The sequence below is a fragment of the Ovis canadensis genome, chromosome 3, assembly GCF_042477335.2.
Source record: "Ovis canadensis isolate MfBH-ARS-UI-01 breed Bighorn chromosome 3, ARS-UI_OviCan_v2, whole genome shotgun sequence".
NCBI classification, from domain to species: domain Eukaryota; kingdom Metazoa; phylum Chordata; class Mammalia; order Artiodactyla; family Bovidae; genus Ovis; species Ovis canadensis.
The window spans coordinates 159,169,034-159,185,095 of NC_091247.1; the positions used below are offsets into that span (position 1 = coordinate 159,169,034).

At 40.6% G+C, this 16,062-nt stretch overlaps 1 protein-coding gene across 11 annotated transcripts in view; it reads left to right on the top strand.

Moving 5' to 3' along the window:
• Positions 1–16,062, top strand: part of GRIP1 (glutamate receptor interacting protein 1) — a 762,378-nt gene that overhangs the window by 639,641 nt on the left and 106,675 nt on the right. For 4 of the 11 annotated variants that reach the window (XM_069584696.1, XM_069584697.1, XM_069584700.1 and 1 more), the window contains exons 8-11: positions 2,119–2,266; positions 4,068–4,237; positions 12,001–12,156; positions 12,824–12,979. In XM_069584696.1, coding sequence (XP_069440797.1) covers positions 2,119–2,266; positions 4,068–4,237; positions 12,001–12,156; positions 12,824–12,979 — 630 coding nt within the window. The remainder of the gene's footprint in view (positions 1–2,118; positions 2,267–4,067; positions 4,238–12,000; positions 12,157–12,823; positions 12,980–16,062) is intronic. The other 7 variants (XM_069584701.1, XM_069584703.1, XM_069584705.1 and 4 more) reach the window with 3 other exon arrangements.

A 16,062-nucleotide genomic window follows, 5' to 3' on the forward strand; every position in this document is an offset into this window, starting at 1 on the left:
AGTGAGGCAGGAGAGGTGCAAACCACTGTTTCAGATTGGCCTGGGGACTGCTCTCTATAAACTCCAAGGTGAGAGGAAGGCATATGACTAAGAGAGGCACTGGAGAGAAACGAACCAGGAAACAAGGGAGAAGAGAAGCCAGATGCTGTCAATGGCCCGAGGTCAGGCTGTTAACACAGCAGAGTGAGCAGAACCAGAGAGTAGCCCCCACCATAGAGTTAGACTCATGGGAAAATTATAGCCAGCACACCTCAGAATCACAAAGTCTTCTTAGTGGACTAAGACCCTTGGCTCCTCCCAGCTATTATTAGTGAGACTCTCCCCTGGAATTGACAGGAAGAAATATAGGCCCAAGTGGCCTCTTAACTTTTTCTAGGACTAGATATTTAAGAAACACAGTGCATACAAGAATCCTTAGGCCTGGAGTATGAATGTGGTTGGCATGACTGTTCTCATCTTTACCTTACTTAACAACTATCTTGCTTCATCTGGGACTGAAGATGACTCTGTCCCAGGGGTCCTTCAGCTTCCAGAGTCAGCACATACTATCTGAGCTTCACTATAGGAATACATTTTCTAGTTCACCATATCTGAGTGCTGGCTTGTTGATATGAAGATATACTTTCAGGAAGACAAAGCTGTATTAGTACCAAACACCAGAGTAGGAGAAAGTCATAAAAATACTACTGAAAATATACAGTCTTAAAAAATGAGATAATTCAAAGGCTTGCAGTCATAATATGCAATAATAATATTCTATGTGTACAGCACTTTGTAAAATGCTTTAACTACACATTGATTCCCATTGTAGTAAACGCTGAGGTAACGATAACACTTTCTAGGTAAGCGAGCAGACTTAGTGTTCATAACTGGGCTATGTTACCATGACCAAAATATTGTGAAAAGAAGAAGTACAGGTATTATACATCCACATCCAAGGCTCTTTCCCATATGATCTCATCCTCTTCTGAGCTCTAACTAGCATCATGCATTGTCTCATTTATCCATACATTCATTCAGCAACTACATATGCCCAAGTCTCTATGCCAGGCACTGAGGAGGCTGTGGTGGATAGAACACAGGCTCTGTCCTTACAGCAAGCTTGCTGTCCAGCAGAGATCAGAGGAATGCCATCCACACTAGCCATTAAGAAAGAATGAGGTTTGTGCAACAAAGCAGGAAAATAGCAGGAGAAAAGGTTCTCACCAGATCACAAGTCAGGAGAGGCTTCCCAGGGGAATTGAAGTTTATACCCCCAAGGGTGAGGACCAGTTGAAGGAATGAAGAGCGTTCCAAGCTAAAAATAAAGCATGCACCTGAGGGAGAGACGACCCTATATCAGATCCAGAATAAGGACATCCCGGAGGATTCACGAATTTAACTTGGTGTATGCCTTCCTTCGTATGTGTGTGCTTAGTCACTCAGTTGTGTCCAACTCTTTGCAGCTCCATGGACTATAGCCCACCAAGCTCCTCTGTCCATGGAATTTTCCAGACAAGAATACTGGAGCAGTTTACCATTTCCTACTCCAGGAGATCTTCCCACCCAGGGGTCAAATCTGCATCTCTGTGTCTCCTGCACTGACAGGCGGACTCTGCCGCTGTGCCACTTGGGAAGCATATGCCTTCCTACTACTTGCCTACTTAGAGACGTTGTCTATTCACCCTTCCTTCCCGCCCACCCACCCATCCATCCATCTATCCATCCATCCATAGAAGGTGCTAAGATATTTGTTAAGTTAATTAATTTTTAAAACCTTTCTTCGGAGACCCAGTATTTGTCAGGCACTATTATCAAGCAATTTAGCATGCACACACATATCAATGTAGACGGCATAAAGAACCATAAGATATTATCCCAACTGATGTGAAGCTAAAATTTTAATTGAAGAGGTAAACCCATGCACATATTACTGTAATACAAGCTGGATAGAACAGGCATCCTAAAAGATGCCCTCAGAAGTTACCACTCACTGGACGTGGAGACGTTAAATGGAGGGAAATCTAAAGTTTTCACAATAACATTAACAGATCAACACCAGACTGAACCTTCTCCACCTTTTTTCCGTGTCTGTTTGCTTATTTATTCTGTTTTGTTTTCTGAAATTTTCTTCCATAGATTCTGTGGCAACAGCATCCGGACCACTGCTAGTTGAAGTTGCCAAAACTCCGGGTGCCAGCCTTGGGGTGGCCCTAACTACCTCAATGTGCTGTAACAAGCAGGTCATTGTCATAGACAAAATCAAATCTGCAAGTATTGCAGACAGGTGAGTGGCATAGAAAGTGCCTACTTTCCCAAATTGCATGCATGTTAAACTATGTAGAGGTATATTCATATATGTAAACATACATACGTAATACCTACACACATGCACACCCAGGTGAAGCAAAACAGCTCTTCTGCCAGTTTATACCAGCTTCATATACAAAACAAGTTAGTATTCTAGAGCTTAAAATTGTACCTTCCTTATCAGCCACCCCGTGAAGTAATGTTGCTTCACCCAGATGTTTGGTATGGCCTTTAGAAATGAGAAAAAGTCAAGCAACTATGTACATTCACCTACTGTGTCCTAGAGTAATAGCCCATTTTTGGTTGAGGGGAGCTAAGCAGATCTTTATTATGCTCCATGCAGAGAAGTCCTGTGGTTTCTTGAATTGTGAACAATTAAATCCTGCCACCATACAATCTTATTCCTTTTTTCTTCAGGAAGTAAAACAACATTTGAAAAATGATACAGTCTTTAAAGAAAGGCCCTCCACTGTCGTATGTTAATCTTAGAGATTCGCTATATTCAAGGGTCCCCCAAAACATCGTTCATTCTCATGACATAAAAATGCTAGTCTTTTATTCAGAATTCTTCTGATAGCTTTACAAATTGGGGGGAGGGAAACTACCTTACCACCTAATAAATTATTTAACCGCTCCTGGTAAGAAACCCCACCTCCCGTAGCTGAAGCCCTCCAGGTGCACCCAAGTGGAATTTTATTTTTAGATGGGAGGGATGACTTGGAATGCTTTTGTCCTGAGAAGTAGACTGTGGTCATCGTGCAAGTGTTTAGATCTACCACAACGCCGTCTCCCTGCATGTCTCCAGCCCTCTTCTCCCCTTCCTGAAGAACTGACTCTGATGCTCTGCAGCCACCCCTGTAGTGGCCAGTCTACAGCTCCACTGTGCTCGTAGCTCCATTCAGGCCTTTGACAGCGATGGTAATGGATTCAGGGATGCCCTCCCGTTCAATGGTGCAGAATGCTTTCACGTTCTCCCTCTGTTTCTCTCCTGCTGCAGAGGGTAAGCAGTTTAAGCAGCAGTCCACTTGACTGACACCTCGAGATGCTGACTGCTGTGTATGCTGTTCTCCACTCACTCAGCCTCTTGAGTTCAGCAAGGTGCAGCAGCCCGCCCCTCCTCCTCCCCAGCTTCCTCCTCACTCACCACAGAGGCTTCCTTTGATTACACTTTGATGACTGCCTCATTTCCATCATCTTTGAGAGCTTTTGCACTAATAAATGTTTATCTCCAGAATAACAAAATAATCAAGAACTGGTGATCTGGGAGCATGTGTGAGAAGATTGCGAGCAAGCACTAGCTGAATCTTTCTCCCAAGTTATTCTCCCAAGAAAATAGTTGTAAATGACCCAATTCCCATTCTTCGAGTCCCATTTTTACATTCTGAATATTTACCAACTCGTATTTATAGATATAAAAACTCGGGGGGAAAAAAGTCACAGAAAAAAAGTCAAAGGAAAACATTTTCCTATCCTCTCCTTACTTGCTCACTTCCCCTCAACTTTCAGCACTGCCACCCCCAAAATAATATATTTTTTATAAAGGATGAGGAAAAAACTTTCCTTGAGTTTTTCTGTATTTTCTACAAGGTTTTACATTTCTTTTCATACCCAAGATAGTTAATATTTGACAGGTAGTGTTTCCCATGACACTACCTGTAGTGTTTCAAGCGTTTCCTTTTTCCCTTAAGTAAATGAAAACTGTGTGAAGTTTTAAGTATGAGGACGTGAAAGTCATAATCCAAAGAGGAAGGTGCGCCATCATCTTCTCCTTTTCATAGGTGTGGTGCTCTGCACGTGGGTGATCACATCCTGTCCATCGACGGCACCAGCATGGAGTACTGCACGCTCGCAGAAGCAACCCAATTCCTAGCCAACACCACCGACCAGGTCAAGCTTGAGATTCTTCCCCATCATCAGACCCGCCTGGCCCTGAAGGGACCGGACCATGGTGAGAGGATCCGTCCAGATAAACCTCTGTTGTTTTCCCCTTGCAATGATTGCTTCTCCAGCAGAGTTAGAAAGCAGAGAGAGGCCAAGTTTAAGTCTGCCTCTATCATTTCTTTTCAAACAAAGGCGATATTTGTTTACTCCGCTTCATCTTCCCAATCCCTTTGACCAAGCCACAGGTGTTTTACCTGAAATCCCCAAATTGAGGAAACACTGTTTGAAATGGAATTTTCATGATGGTACTGTTGTTGTTTTTTTAAGCCTTTGGGACAAATTGAGTGTGGAAAGAAAGGAAATAATTTGACTTCCTGTGATTTGCATTGAACTTCCGTAAAAGCAAATACTAAAACTCCCATTGTTTAAAAATAGTTATGAAGTGGGCATTCATGCCAGATCCTTCAAATATTTCAGGGGGAAAACAGTTTCATGAGAGATTTTGTCTGTTTTTCAGAGTAGTTGTTTTCCTTAGGGTGGAGAACAAACTTCTGACCAAATATTTCTTCTAGGAGTGTCAGAATATTTGACTAGCATTATGTAGTAACAAGTTTCACCTGAGGGAATCTTGAATTTTCACTGTCTTGAAGCTTACAAATCTTTTGCTGAGTGTTTATACACTGTCCCACCTAGGCATCCTTAAATAAAACCCAGTGCAAGAAAAAGGACTTTGAGCCCAAAATCAAATGAAGAACAACTCTCCAGTGGGGTCTTTGTTCTAACCTGTCCCTTGCTCCTCTTCCTTAAATCAAGCACTCTCCTTTTTTATTCCTTGAAACCAACTTCTGAAGCCCCACTAGTACTATCAGGCTCCCTAGAGGTGAGGAACACACTTCTTTATGTTTAGAGAGACGGAATTTTCTCTGGAACCAAAGTTTTTCTTCTGAGGAGGTTGTTTCCTATGTCTCCAACCTTCTAAAAGACACTGCACTTTCCCACAGTTTGAAAAAAACAGGCACAAAATAATTTTCATATTGAATGAGTCAGCTGGATGCAACCTTTTTTAATTAAATGGAGCTTAGACAGCTCTGGAGCTAATGAAAATCTCCAATACAGCATTCCCTTTATCAGATTTTAATTTTACACATTGGAGTTGGAGAAATGAGGCAGCTGAGGCAGGTTATGAACAGAAATTCTGCCTCGTTTGAATAGAAATGATAAGGGGGTACGATTCATGGGACTGTTCCGTTCCTGTCAGGAGGATGTGCGGGCCTTCCCTGCTCACTGACTGAGAAGGGAGATTTCCAAAGCTGTTAAGTTTCTTCTAAATTAATCTGAAGGTGCCACTGGATTTGGAGCCCAACAGGCATAACAGTACACACTGTCTAGTGCTTTTTCAGCATGAGATTCTGCTTGGTAAATTCTAGTATCAGAATCAGAAATGTGAACAGACCCTATAAAAATGTCATTGTTTTTAGCAACCTCATTTTCCCTGCCTTTTATTTGCCATGTAAACAAATCCTAGTTCAAATAGTTTCCACTCATGAAATATTAAATGTTTTTATCTGCCAAGACAGTCCGAGAAGATGAATTTATATATAAAGGGGATGGAGACCAAGAACTAACTTTTTTTTTCTTCACTGCGGAAAAGCTGATGTCATTTGTGGTTTTGCAGAGGAGTGAAGGGCTGGTAATTTTAGTAATTCTAACTCCCGCTTCTGACCCTGTCATCCACTATTGTTGAAAATTGTTCACTATCTTCTTTATCTAACATGCAAGTATCTCCCTACATTTTATATTAAAATCAGACTTGTATTTCCAAAAGGAAACAAATAATGGGTCTTAAACATAATTAAATCCCAATTAAGAAGAGAAAATATACCCCAAAATTGTTATAATGTTTATGATTCTCAAACTTCTGTTTTGAGATGTAGTAGAATTGTTATATAGTTTTACCTTTTTCCATAAGTTCTAGTTGTTTTTTTTTGTTTTCAAGATTTCTGATGCTTAAACAGCATGTCTCTCATCCCATGGGTAGATGGAAATAAAACATTTCACAGATTTTACTGAGGAAGAAAGAATTCACAATAGTATTTTCAGGGAAATATAGAAATGGACACATCAACCAGGAATAGACTTGCTGTGCCTTTTGCTGGGAAATAGCAGCATTCAAAAAGCCATATGAATGAGTTTTTAAGGTCAGAAATTATGCCCCTGAGGGTCTTTGTGAGACAGTCTTACTTGGAGGAAACTTTGGAAAAGACTTTGGAAAACAAAATGTGAGCAGAGTCTTGAGGTTCTATAATTCAGTACCAGGAGAACCACCATTTCTGAGCAACCAACAGCGTACCTATTGCCTATACCTTTGAAATCCTGGACTAGATAAGAAGGTATAGTTAGAGAAGAGAACAAAGTACCTCCCATGTCAGATACCTCAAGATTTCAACAGCAATGTCACCATGGAATGATAGAAAAAATGTTATATTTTCCTTACTGTTTATTTATCTGTAACAAAGGACTTAGGAACATACATAGGAAGAGGCAAGTACAGTGTGGTGGCTGAGGGCAGGGACTCAGAGTCAGACTCTCAGAACTTTAATTCTGGCTCCACCACTTGGGAACTTAGCAAGTTACTCAACTTTTCTATGCCTCAGTTTCTTCATCTGTAAAATGGGTGTTATTATAGTACATACCTCATAGATGTACTATGAATATTATCTAAGATAGTCCATGTAAAAGTCACTTAGCACAGTGCCTGGTATATAGTGAGGACTCAGTGAAAGTTGACTGTAATTAATATTATGGGGACCATTAAGGGGGAGAATGTAAATGAATTTTTTTCAAAATAAAAGAGTATGTCAAAAATGTGACATCTTATTTTTAAACTGAAATCCTTGCCTAACATATGAGTAAAAAATACATCACCATAAAACAGAATAGATTTAGAGTGCACGTTCAAAATAGGCTACAGCTATCTTCTCTGGCCTATATTGTTTGGTGAATGCCCTTTAAATTAATTATACATGGCAGGCAGTTTTGTGCGTTAATTATATAATTTTTGTCTCTTAATTATTTTATGTATATGAAGATTTAGTCTCCAATAATAGTTCAAGTCAAAGTAAGTATTATGACCTACATTTCAGTTCAGGTCAGTTCAGTTGCTCATTCGTGTATGACTTTTTGCAACCCCCTGGACTGCAGCATGCCAGGCTTACCTGTCCATCACCAACACCCAGAGCTCAGTCAAACTGATGAAGTCAGTGATGCCATCCAACCATCTCACTCTCTGTCATCCCCTTCTCCTGCCTTCAGTCTTTCCCAGCATCAGGGTCTTTTCAAATGATTCAATTCTTCACATCAGATAGCCAAAGTATTGGAGTTTCAGCTTCCACATCAGTCCTGCCAAGGAATATTCAGGACTGATTTCCTTTAGGGTGGACTGTTGGATCTTCTTACAGTCCAAGGGACTCTCAAGAGTCTTCTCCAACACCACAGTTCAAAAGCATTAATTCTTTGGCGCTCAGCTTTCATTATAGTCCAACTCTCACATCCATACATGACTACTGGAAAAACAATAGTTTTCACTAGATGGACCTTGGTTGGCAAAGTAATGTTTCTGCTTTTCAATATGCTGTCTAGGTTGGTCATAGCTTTTCTTCCAAAGAGCAAGCATCTTTTAATTTCATGGCTTCAGTCACCATCTATAGTGATTTTGGAGCCAAAAAATATAAAGTCTCTCACTGTTTTCATTGTTTCCCCATCTGTTTGCCACGAAGTAATGGGGCTGGATGCCATGATCTTAGTTTCCTGAATGTTGAGCTTTAAGCCAACTTTTTCACCCTCCTCTTTCACTTTCATCAAGAGGCTCTTTTCTTCTTCACTTTCTGCCATAAGGGTGGTGTCATCTGCATACCTGAGGTTTTCAATATTTCTTCCAGCAATCTTGATTCCAGTTTGTGCTTCATCCAGCCCGGCATTTAGCATGATGTACTCTGCATTTAAATTAAACAAGCAAGGTGACAATATACAGCCTTGATGTACTTCTTTTCCAACTTGGAACCAGTCTGTTGTTCCATGTCCAGTTCTAACTGTTGCTTCCTGACCTGCATACAGATTTATCAAGAGGCAGGTCAGGTGATCTGGTATTCCCATCTTTTTCAGAATTTTCCAGTTTGTTGTGACTCACACAGTCAAAGGCTTTGGCATAGTCAATAAGGCAAAAGTAGATATTTTTCTGGAACTCTCTTGCTTTTTTGATGATCCAGCGGATGTTGGCAATTTGATCTCTGGTTCCTCTGCCTTTTCTAAATCCAGCTTGAATATCGGGAAGTTCACAGTTCACATACTGTTGACACCTGACTTGGAGGATTTTGAGCATTACTTTGCTAGCATGTGAGATGAGTGCAGTTGTGCAGTAGTTTGAACATTCTTCGGCATTGCCTTTCTTTGGGATTGGAATGAAAACTGACCTTTTCCAGTCCTGTGGCCACTGCTGAGATTCTCAAATTTGCTGTCATATTGAGTGCATCACTTTAACAGCATTGTCTTTTAAGATTTGAAATAGCTCAACTGGTATTCCATCACCTCCACTAGCTTTGTTGATAGTGATGCTTTCTAAGGCCCACTTGACTTCACATTCCAGGATGTCTGGCTCTAGGTGAGTGATCACACCATCGTGATTATCTGGGTCATGAAGATCTTTTTTGTACAGTTCTTCTGTGTATTCTTGCCACTTCTTTTTAATATCTTCTGCTTCTGTTAGATCCATACCATTTCCGTCCTTTACTGTGCCCATCTTTGCATGAAATATTGGTGTCTCTAATTTTCTTGAAGAGATCTCTAGTCTTTCCCATTCTATTGTTATCCTCTATTTCTTTGCACTGATCATGAGGAAGGCTTTCTTATCTCTCCTTGCTATTCTTTGGAACTCTGCATTCAAATAGGTATATTGTTCCTTTTCTCCTTTGCCTTTAGCTTCTCTTCTTTCCTCAGCTACTTGTGAAGCCTCCTCAGACAACCATTTCACCTTTTTGCAATTCTTTTTCTTAGGGATGGTCTTGATCATTGCTTCCTGTGCAATGTCACGAACCTCCATCCATAGTTCTTCAGGCACTCTGTCTTGCAGATCTAATCCCTTGAATTAAATGACTTACATTTAACCTGCCACAGATGTCACAGAGCCAGACATACATAGGTGGTCAGAATCTTCCTTACTGAGTTATCAATTTGGTTTGACAGCACTCAAAACTGCCCAGTAATTTTAACAGCACTCCGTGAAGAACTGGCTCAAAAAATGAGTGGAGGATTGTGAAGTTCACACACTGTGTTGTTCAGTCACTAACTCATGTCAGACAGTTCGCAACCCCATGGACTGTAGCATGCAAGGCTCCTCTGTTCTCCACTATCTCTCAGAGTTTTCTCAGATTCATGTCCATTGAATCAGTGATGCTGTCTAACCATTACTCACTGTACGTCATTTGAAACACATGATACTTTACAGAGCTCAATAAGTGGCTATGGCTGTAGATTAGCCAGACCCAGCACTGACTGCATCTTGCTAAAAAGTCTTCTAGTACACCCAAAAGTAAAATGAGGATGGCGATAGAGACTCGCCTCGAAATGCTCTTTATCACAAGGAAAATGCTGCTACAGTGTGTACATGAACCCTCTGGCTGATGTTCTCATTCACTCATGCATGTGTCCATTCACTGATTCATTCATCAGTCATCATATGCCAGGCTCTGTTCAGTTGCCACAGTGCGTCTAGTGAGCAAGGCAAGCAAAGCAGATTGCTATTCTCATGGGGTTCACATTCCAGTATAGAGAGATGAGCATTAAAAGTGTATTAAACAAATAAAGCCCTTTCAACTATGAAGAATATATTAATAAAAAAGCAATGGGATAACATAGGAGAGACAACTACTTCATCCAGGGAGGTCAGAATGACTTGGCACCTGAGCCAGCCATGTAAACAAGTAGGAGAAGAATATTAGAAGTAGGAAGTGTGAGAAGGGGTGAAGCTAGAGAGAGAAGTAGGGCTCACATTTGATTCTCTTTGTTATTGTAACCCACTGAAATACCTTAAATGGGAGTTGCATCATCTGATTTATGTATTTAAAATATTATTCTGTTCTATGCATCCTGGAAGGTAAGTATGTAAGAGATGAACCAGGGAGCCAAGTCTGAAGATTTGGCAGTGGTCGAGGCAAAGGAGGTGGTAGCTTGGTAGCTTGAAAGTAGACGAGTGGAGAGGGAGATAAGCCCCAAAACTAGAAACTGAAGTATATAGAAGCAAAGGACCGTGTGTTCAGGACCACAAAACGATAGTGGACATGCAAGTGTGCCACAGATTTCTCAGTCTCTTAACTTGTGTCCAGAGAATGAAATTTGTCGAGTGAGAGATATACCTGTTTCCTTAAAAAAAAAAGAAAAAGTATTCATTGGCAAGTAGATAGATAGTAGATGGTATCGATGTTATTAAATAAACTGTCACTAGTTTTTATTCTGTGTGCCAGCACCATGCTAAGCACCTTAGGTACATATTCTCAACAGTTGGCCTCTGGGATAGATGCTTTTGTGATCTCTACTTGACATAATGAGGAAACTGTGGCTTAGAGAGGTTGAGTAACCGGTCAAGGTCAGATAGAGAAGATGGGTTGGAACCGGAACAGAAATACAGGTGGCCTCAGCCCGTGGTGACCTGTTCATGTTAGTGCTTTTGTTCCATGATCTGTCTCATTCCAGAAAGGCTGAGATGTGGTCAGTGAGGCTGCTGTCACTCGTGTAATTCAAACTCTTACCCAAAGAGCTCTCCTTTAAATACTTACAGAGTATCTGACCTCACTCCATGAATAAATACTGCAAATTCATTCATACGTAAGGCACCTAATCTTAGAATCATGACAATAGAGATAAACGCCCATATTAAATTTTTCATTCTTTCATTTAAATGAAAAGTTTCAGATCATATAGTAACAAACATAAAAGTGCTCATATTTTCAGACCCCTGAGTAGAAAATCAAATCTAAACAATATTGAAGTTAGAATGGAAGTATGATATACATTTTTTAAACCATAAAGAGGACACCAGAATTTTGAAATTAGCTTTATTAAAATTTTGTGGCATCTTAAAGAATACAAGAATATTTGAAATATTTTTAATAAATAAATGCCTTCTTTCAAATATAAACACAGCTTTTAAAAATACCCCCCAATTTGTAAAGTATATTGACACTTGCATCTTCTTATTAGGGTATGGATAAGATCCTGATAGAGTAGTTTATTGTAGTTCAACTGATGAATAGTAGTGTAATTAAAATGTCAGAGCAGTAAATTATGATGTGTGACTAGTACATCCTTTGAATCAGGAGCCAGTATGATTTATCTTTCATTCTTTTCTTTTTCTCAAAACAAGAGCTACTAACTGGCCAAGATTTGCAAATCTCTAATTACTAATCTTGTGCCATAGATCTTGTGGGGTTGACTTTTAAGTTTAAAAAAAAAATGTTTTAATCTCTGCTTTGAAGCACAGGAGGAGATTAGAAATTGATTCAGTAGTCATCTTAAAAGGAGAAAAAAATGGGCTGGGGAAAGACATGCATTATTGTTGGGAAGATGACAAGTTACCATCCCTGGTGTTAATCATAGGTTTTGCTGACCACTGAGAAAAGGGCAAAGCCAGTTTTTTTTTCTTTTTTTTTTTTTGTGCAAGCAGCCTTCATTTTTTTGTTGTTGTTGTTACTTTTTATTTGTGCAGTTCAGTTACTTTTTCCTCTTTTTTGGTTCTTTGTTTGTTTTTTCTTATTTCTCATCATCACTTCATGTGGGCAGTGAAAATTCAGAGGAGCGACAGGCAACTTCCCTGGGACTCCTGGGCCAGCAACCACTGCAGCCTTCACACCTACCATCACTATAATTCGTACCACCCTGACCATTGCAGAGCGCCGGCCCTGGCATTCATGAAAGCGCCTCCTCCAAACAGCCCTCGTAATGTTCCAGGCTTTCTCCTCCTGGTCTTTTACTTAAATTATACTCTTCTCATGCCTTCTTCATCTGATTCATACCATATTTGGTTTCATGGGTGTGGTGTCCTTTTTTTTGTAGTAGTAGCAACTTCTCATTTCTGTCATCTCTTAAGTCTGTCTTTTCCATCAGAAAGCATTTGTTGTTAAGAGAGGATGTAAATGTTCAGAATGCTTTATGTGTGGTCGGGAAATAGCAATGCAGAATCTTATATAGAAGATAATGTTCTCAGACCTTATTTGTGTATATGGAACCACTTGTGAAATTCATGCCAGAAACTGTCTATGAAAATGAGATTATGTATCCAAAGCATTGAGTTGTTGTTTATGGAGAAACTTGCTTTAATGTTTTCTTTTTTTGTCTAAAGCAAAACTCGTAGAGCCTCTCTGTGTTGCATTGTACTTTTGGGGATCGATGCTGCTCCTCAGGCATTTCTGGGCTCTTATAGCACAGATTCATTCTAAAGCACTGTCTCCATGGCTCCTGAGACTTGGTCTCTGATTGGTTGGAGCTACCTACTAGCCATTGCTGTGCACCTTGTGTGTCTCTCTGGAGTGTTACTGGTTGATAGGTGTGGCAGGCTCACACGCCCCCTGAGAATGCTCTATGCCAAGTCTTCACTCTCTTACAGCAGCTTTGGTGTCTTCATCCTTCTCTCCCACCTCCATGAGCGCATACAGCCTGAGTTCCCTGAACATGGGGACTTTGCCTCGAAGCCTCTACTCCACTAGCCCACGTGGGACCATGATGAGGAGGAGACTGAAGAAGAAAGACTTCAAAAGCTCACGTAAGTGAAATGTTAACCAGTGTCTTTTGGCCTGAAAACACCTGTGGGTCCATTGGCATCTTGAATGGAAGGAAACCTATAGGAGGAGTGTTTTACAAGGAGATAAGTAGCTCACTGCCCTGTACCAAAGACCACTGAAATGATATCTATCCCTTATCGACATAGCAATTGCATCAAATACAATTTCAGACTGGGTTAGTTTGTACTACTTTTGCCTACAACGTTTTATTTGAATTTTTTTTCTTTCTCTTTTGATCTGATAAAATCAAAGATATAATTTTTTCCTTTAAGACTCCTTCCTTATATTCTGGGTACATTTGAACATGAAGCCACTGTTCTTTGTTTCTAATTGACTAAAGCTGGGTCCACCTATTCACTTTGAAAACTGTATCCCCTTTGGGTAAATATGAGTCCCATATATTTGTGTAGGATTATTATAAATTTCCAGAGAAGGCAATGGCAACCCACTCCAGTACTCTAGCCTGGAAAATTCCATGGATGGAGGAGCCTGGTAGGCTGCAGTCCTTGGGGTCGTTAAGAGTCGGACATGACTGAGCGACTTCACTTTCACTTTTCACTTTCATGCTTTGGAGAAGGAAATGGCAACCCACTCCAGTGTTCTTGCATGGAGAATCCCAGGGACGGGGAAGCCTGGTGGGCTGCCGTCTATGGGGTCATACAGAGTCGGACACGACTGAAGTGACTTAGCAGGAGCAGCAGCATTATAAATTTCATATTTCGTGAACCACCCCTGCAAAAAAGATGATAATAAGTTTAAACATGCCTTTCAAACTATAGCTTATTCCCCTTAAATGTGCCTTTTCAATCTGTATTTCACACCTCATGATTCTAATACTTTCCCAAGGAACCTGCTCCACTGATAAGCACTGCCCTAACAGATATGTTACCCACTCAAGTGTCAGGAAGATGGAAAGGATGCTTATCTTTACAACAGGTATCCTAAAGACTAGGAATTTCAACTACAACTCTTAGAACCATGATCTTCTGGGACAGCCAAGCGTGTTATAGACTAGGCAAGACTAGGAAGATGTGGTTGGCAGCCTGCTTCTGGATAGCTGCTTGTCCATGTAGAGAAGAAAGGGTGATCTAATGCCTTAGGGGAAAAGGGAAGAAACACATCACTCCTGAATTTTTCTTTTGTGGGAGTGGGAGGGCAGAACATAATCTCTCATCATAATCGTGTAAGTTTTAAAGAAAGAGAACACCTAGTTTTCCAGCCAGGTCTAACCAGTGTAGAGAGAAGTAAGTGTTTCTTGTATTTTTTTTTCTGGTGGCCATGATTGTGATCCCATAAAACAACTCAAAGAAGATGGGATCTCTTCTTGTGTTTACTATAGAGATAAAGTAAGGAACACTCTGTAGCTACCTAAAGATAGCTAAACCCAAGTTCTTCAAGACTGGTGTTAAAGAGAAAACATTCCTTTGAAGAGAGGTGGTTGGATCTATTGGTTCTTCAGCTTATTTGCCAGAGAGTCATCTTCAAAAGTGGGTCTGTGGCGAGGCCTCCCAGCACCACCAGCAGTGTTGGGAGACCGGCCATCACCCATACTGGGAAATGGTCTCTTCATGTTACAGGAACGCAAAGGTTTCCTTACAAAGGAAACCATGGCTAACCACTGCTGTGGTGTATTCCTGGTTTTGATGTGCATATCCCTTCAAGTATAAGATTTGTCATCTTTAATATAGGTAAATGGAAGGAAGATTGAGTTTGGTCAAAATGCGAACAAGGAGCTTCTAGATATTTCTTAGCTAACACTAGAGGGTAAATTATTTACTCTTGAAAGAAACAAGTTGAAGGCAGCATAGTGAACTGGTGATGAGCCCAGATTCTTCTCATCCCGGTGTCATTACTTCGTAGCAGTAGGACCTTGAGCAAGAGTTTTAAGCTTTCTGTACTTTGGCTTTCTTAGCAACAGAGTGAGGCTAACTATAATACATACCCCATTGGGTAACTGTGAAGATTACATGAAAATGTATATGTGTGTGTGTGTGTATATATATATATATATATATATATATATATATATATATATATTCTTGCCACCACCAAAAGAGACATATAGGACAGGAAATATATTCGCAGTCCAGTTCAGTTCAGTCACTCAGTCATGTCTGACTCTTTGTGACCCCATGGACCACAGCACGCCAGGCCTCCTGTCCCTCACCAACTCCCGGAGTCCAAACAAACTCATGTCCATTGAGTCGATGATGCCATCCAACCGTCTCATCCTCTGTCGTCCCCCTCTCCTGCCCTCAATCTTTCCCAGCATCACGGTCTTTTCAAATGAGTCAGCTCTTCTCATCAGGTGGCCATAGTATTGGAGTTTCAGCTTCAACATCAATCCTTCCAGTGAACACTCAGGACTGATCTCCTTTAGAATGGACTGGTTGGATCTCCTTATAGTCCAAGGACTCTCAAGAGTCTTCTCCAACACCACAGTTCAAAAGCAACAATTCTTCAGTGCTCAGCTTTCTTTATAGTCCAACTCTCACATCCATACATTAGCACTGGAAAAACCATAGCCTTGACTAGACAGACTTTTGTTAGCCAAGTACTATCTCTGCTTTTTCATATGCTGTATAGGTTGGTCATAACTTTTCTTCCAAGGAGTAAGCGTCTTTTAATTTCGTGGCTACAGTCACCATCTGCAGTGATTTTGGAGCCCCCAAAAATAAAGTCAGCAACTGTTTCCACTGTTTCTCCATCTATTTGCCATGAAGTGATGGGACCGGATGCCATGATCTTACTTTTCTGAATGTTGAGCTTTAAGCCAATGTTTTTGCTCTCCTCTTTCACTTTCATCAAAAGGCTGTTTAATTCTGCTTCACTTTCTGCCGTAAGGATGGTGTCATCTGCATATCTGAGGTTATTGATATTTCTCCCGGCAATCTTGATTCTAGCATGTGCTTCATTCAGCCCAGCGTTTCTCATGATGTACTCTACATATAAGTTAAATAAGCAGGGTGACAATATACAGCCTTGACATACTCCTTTTCCTATTTGGAACCAGTCTGTTGTTCCATGTCCAGTTCTAACTGTTGCTTCCTGACCTGCATACAGA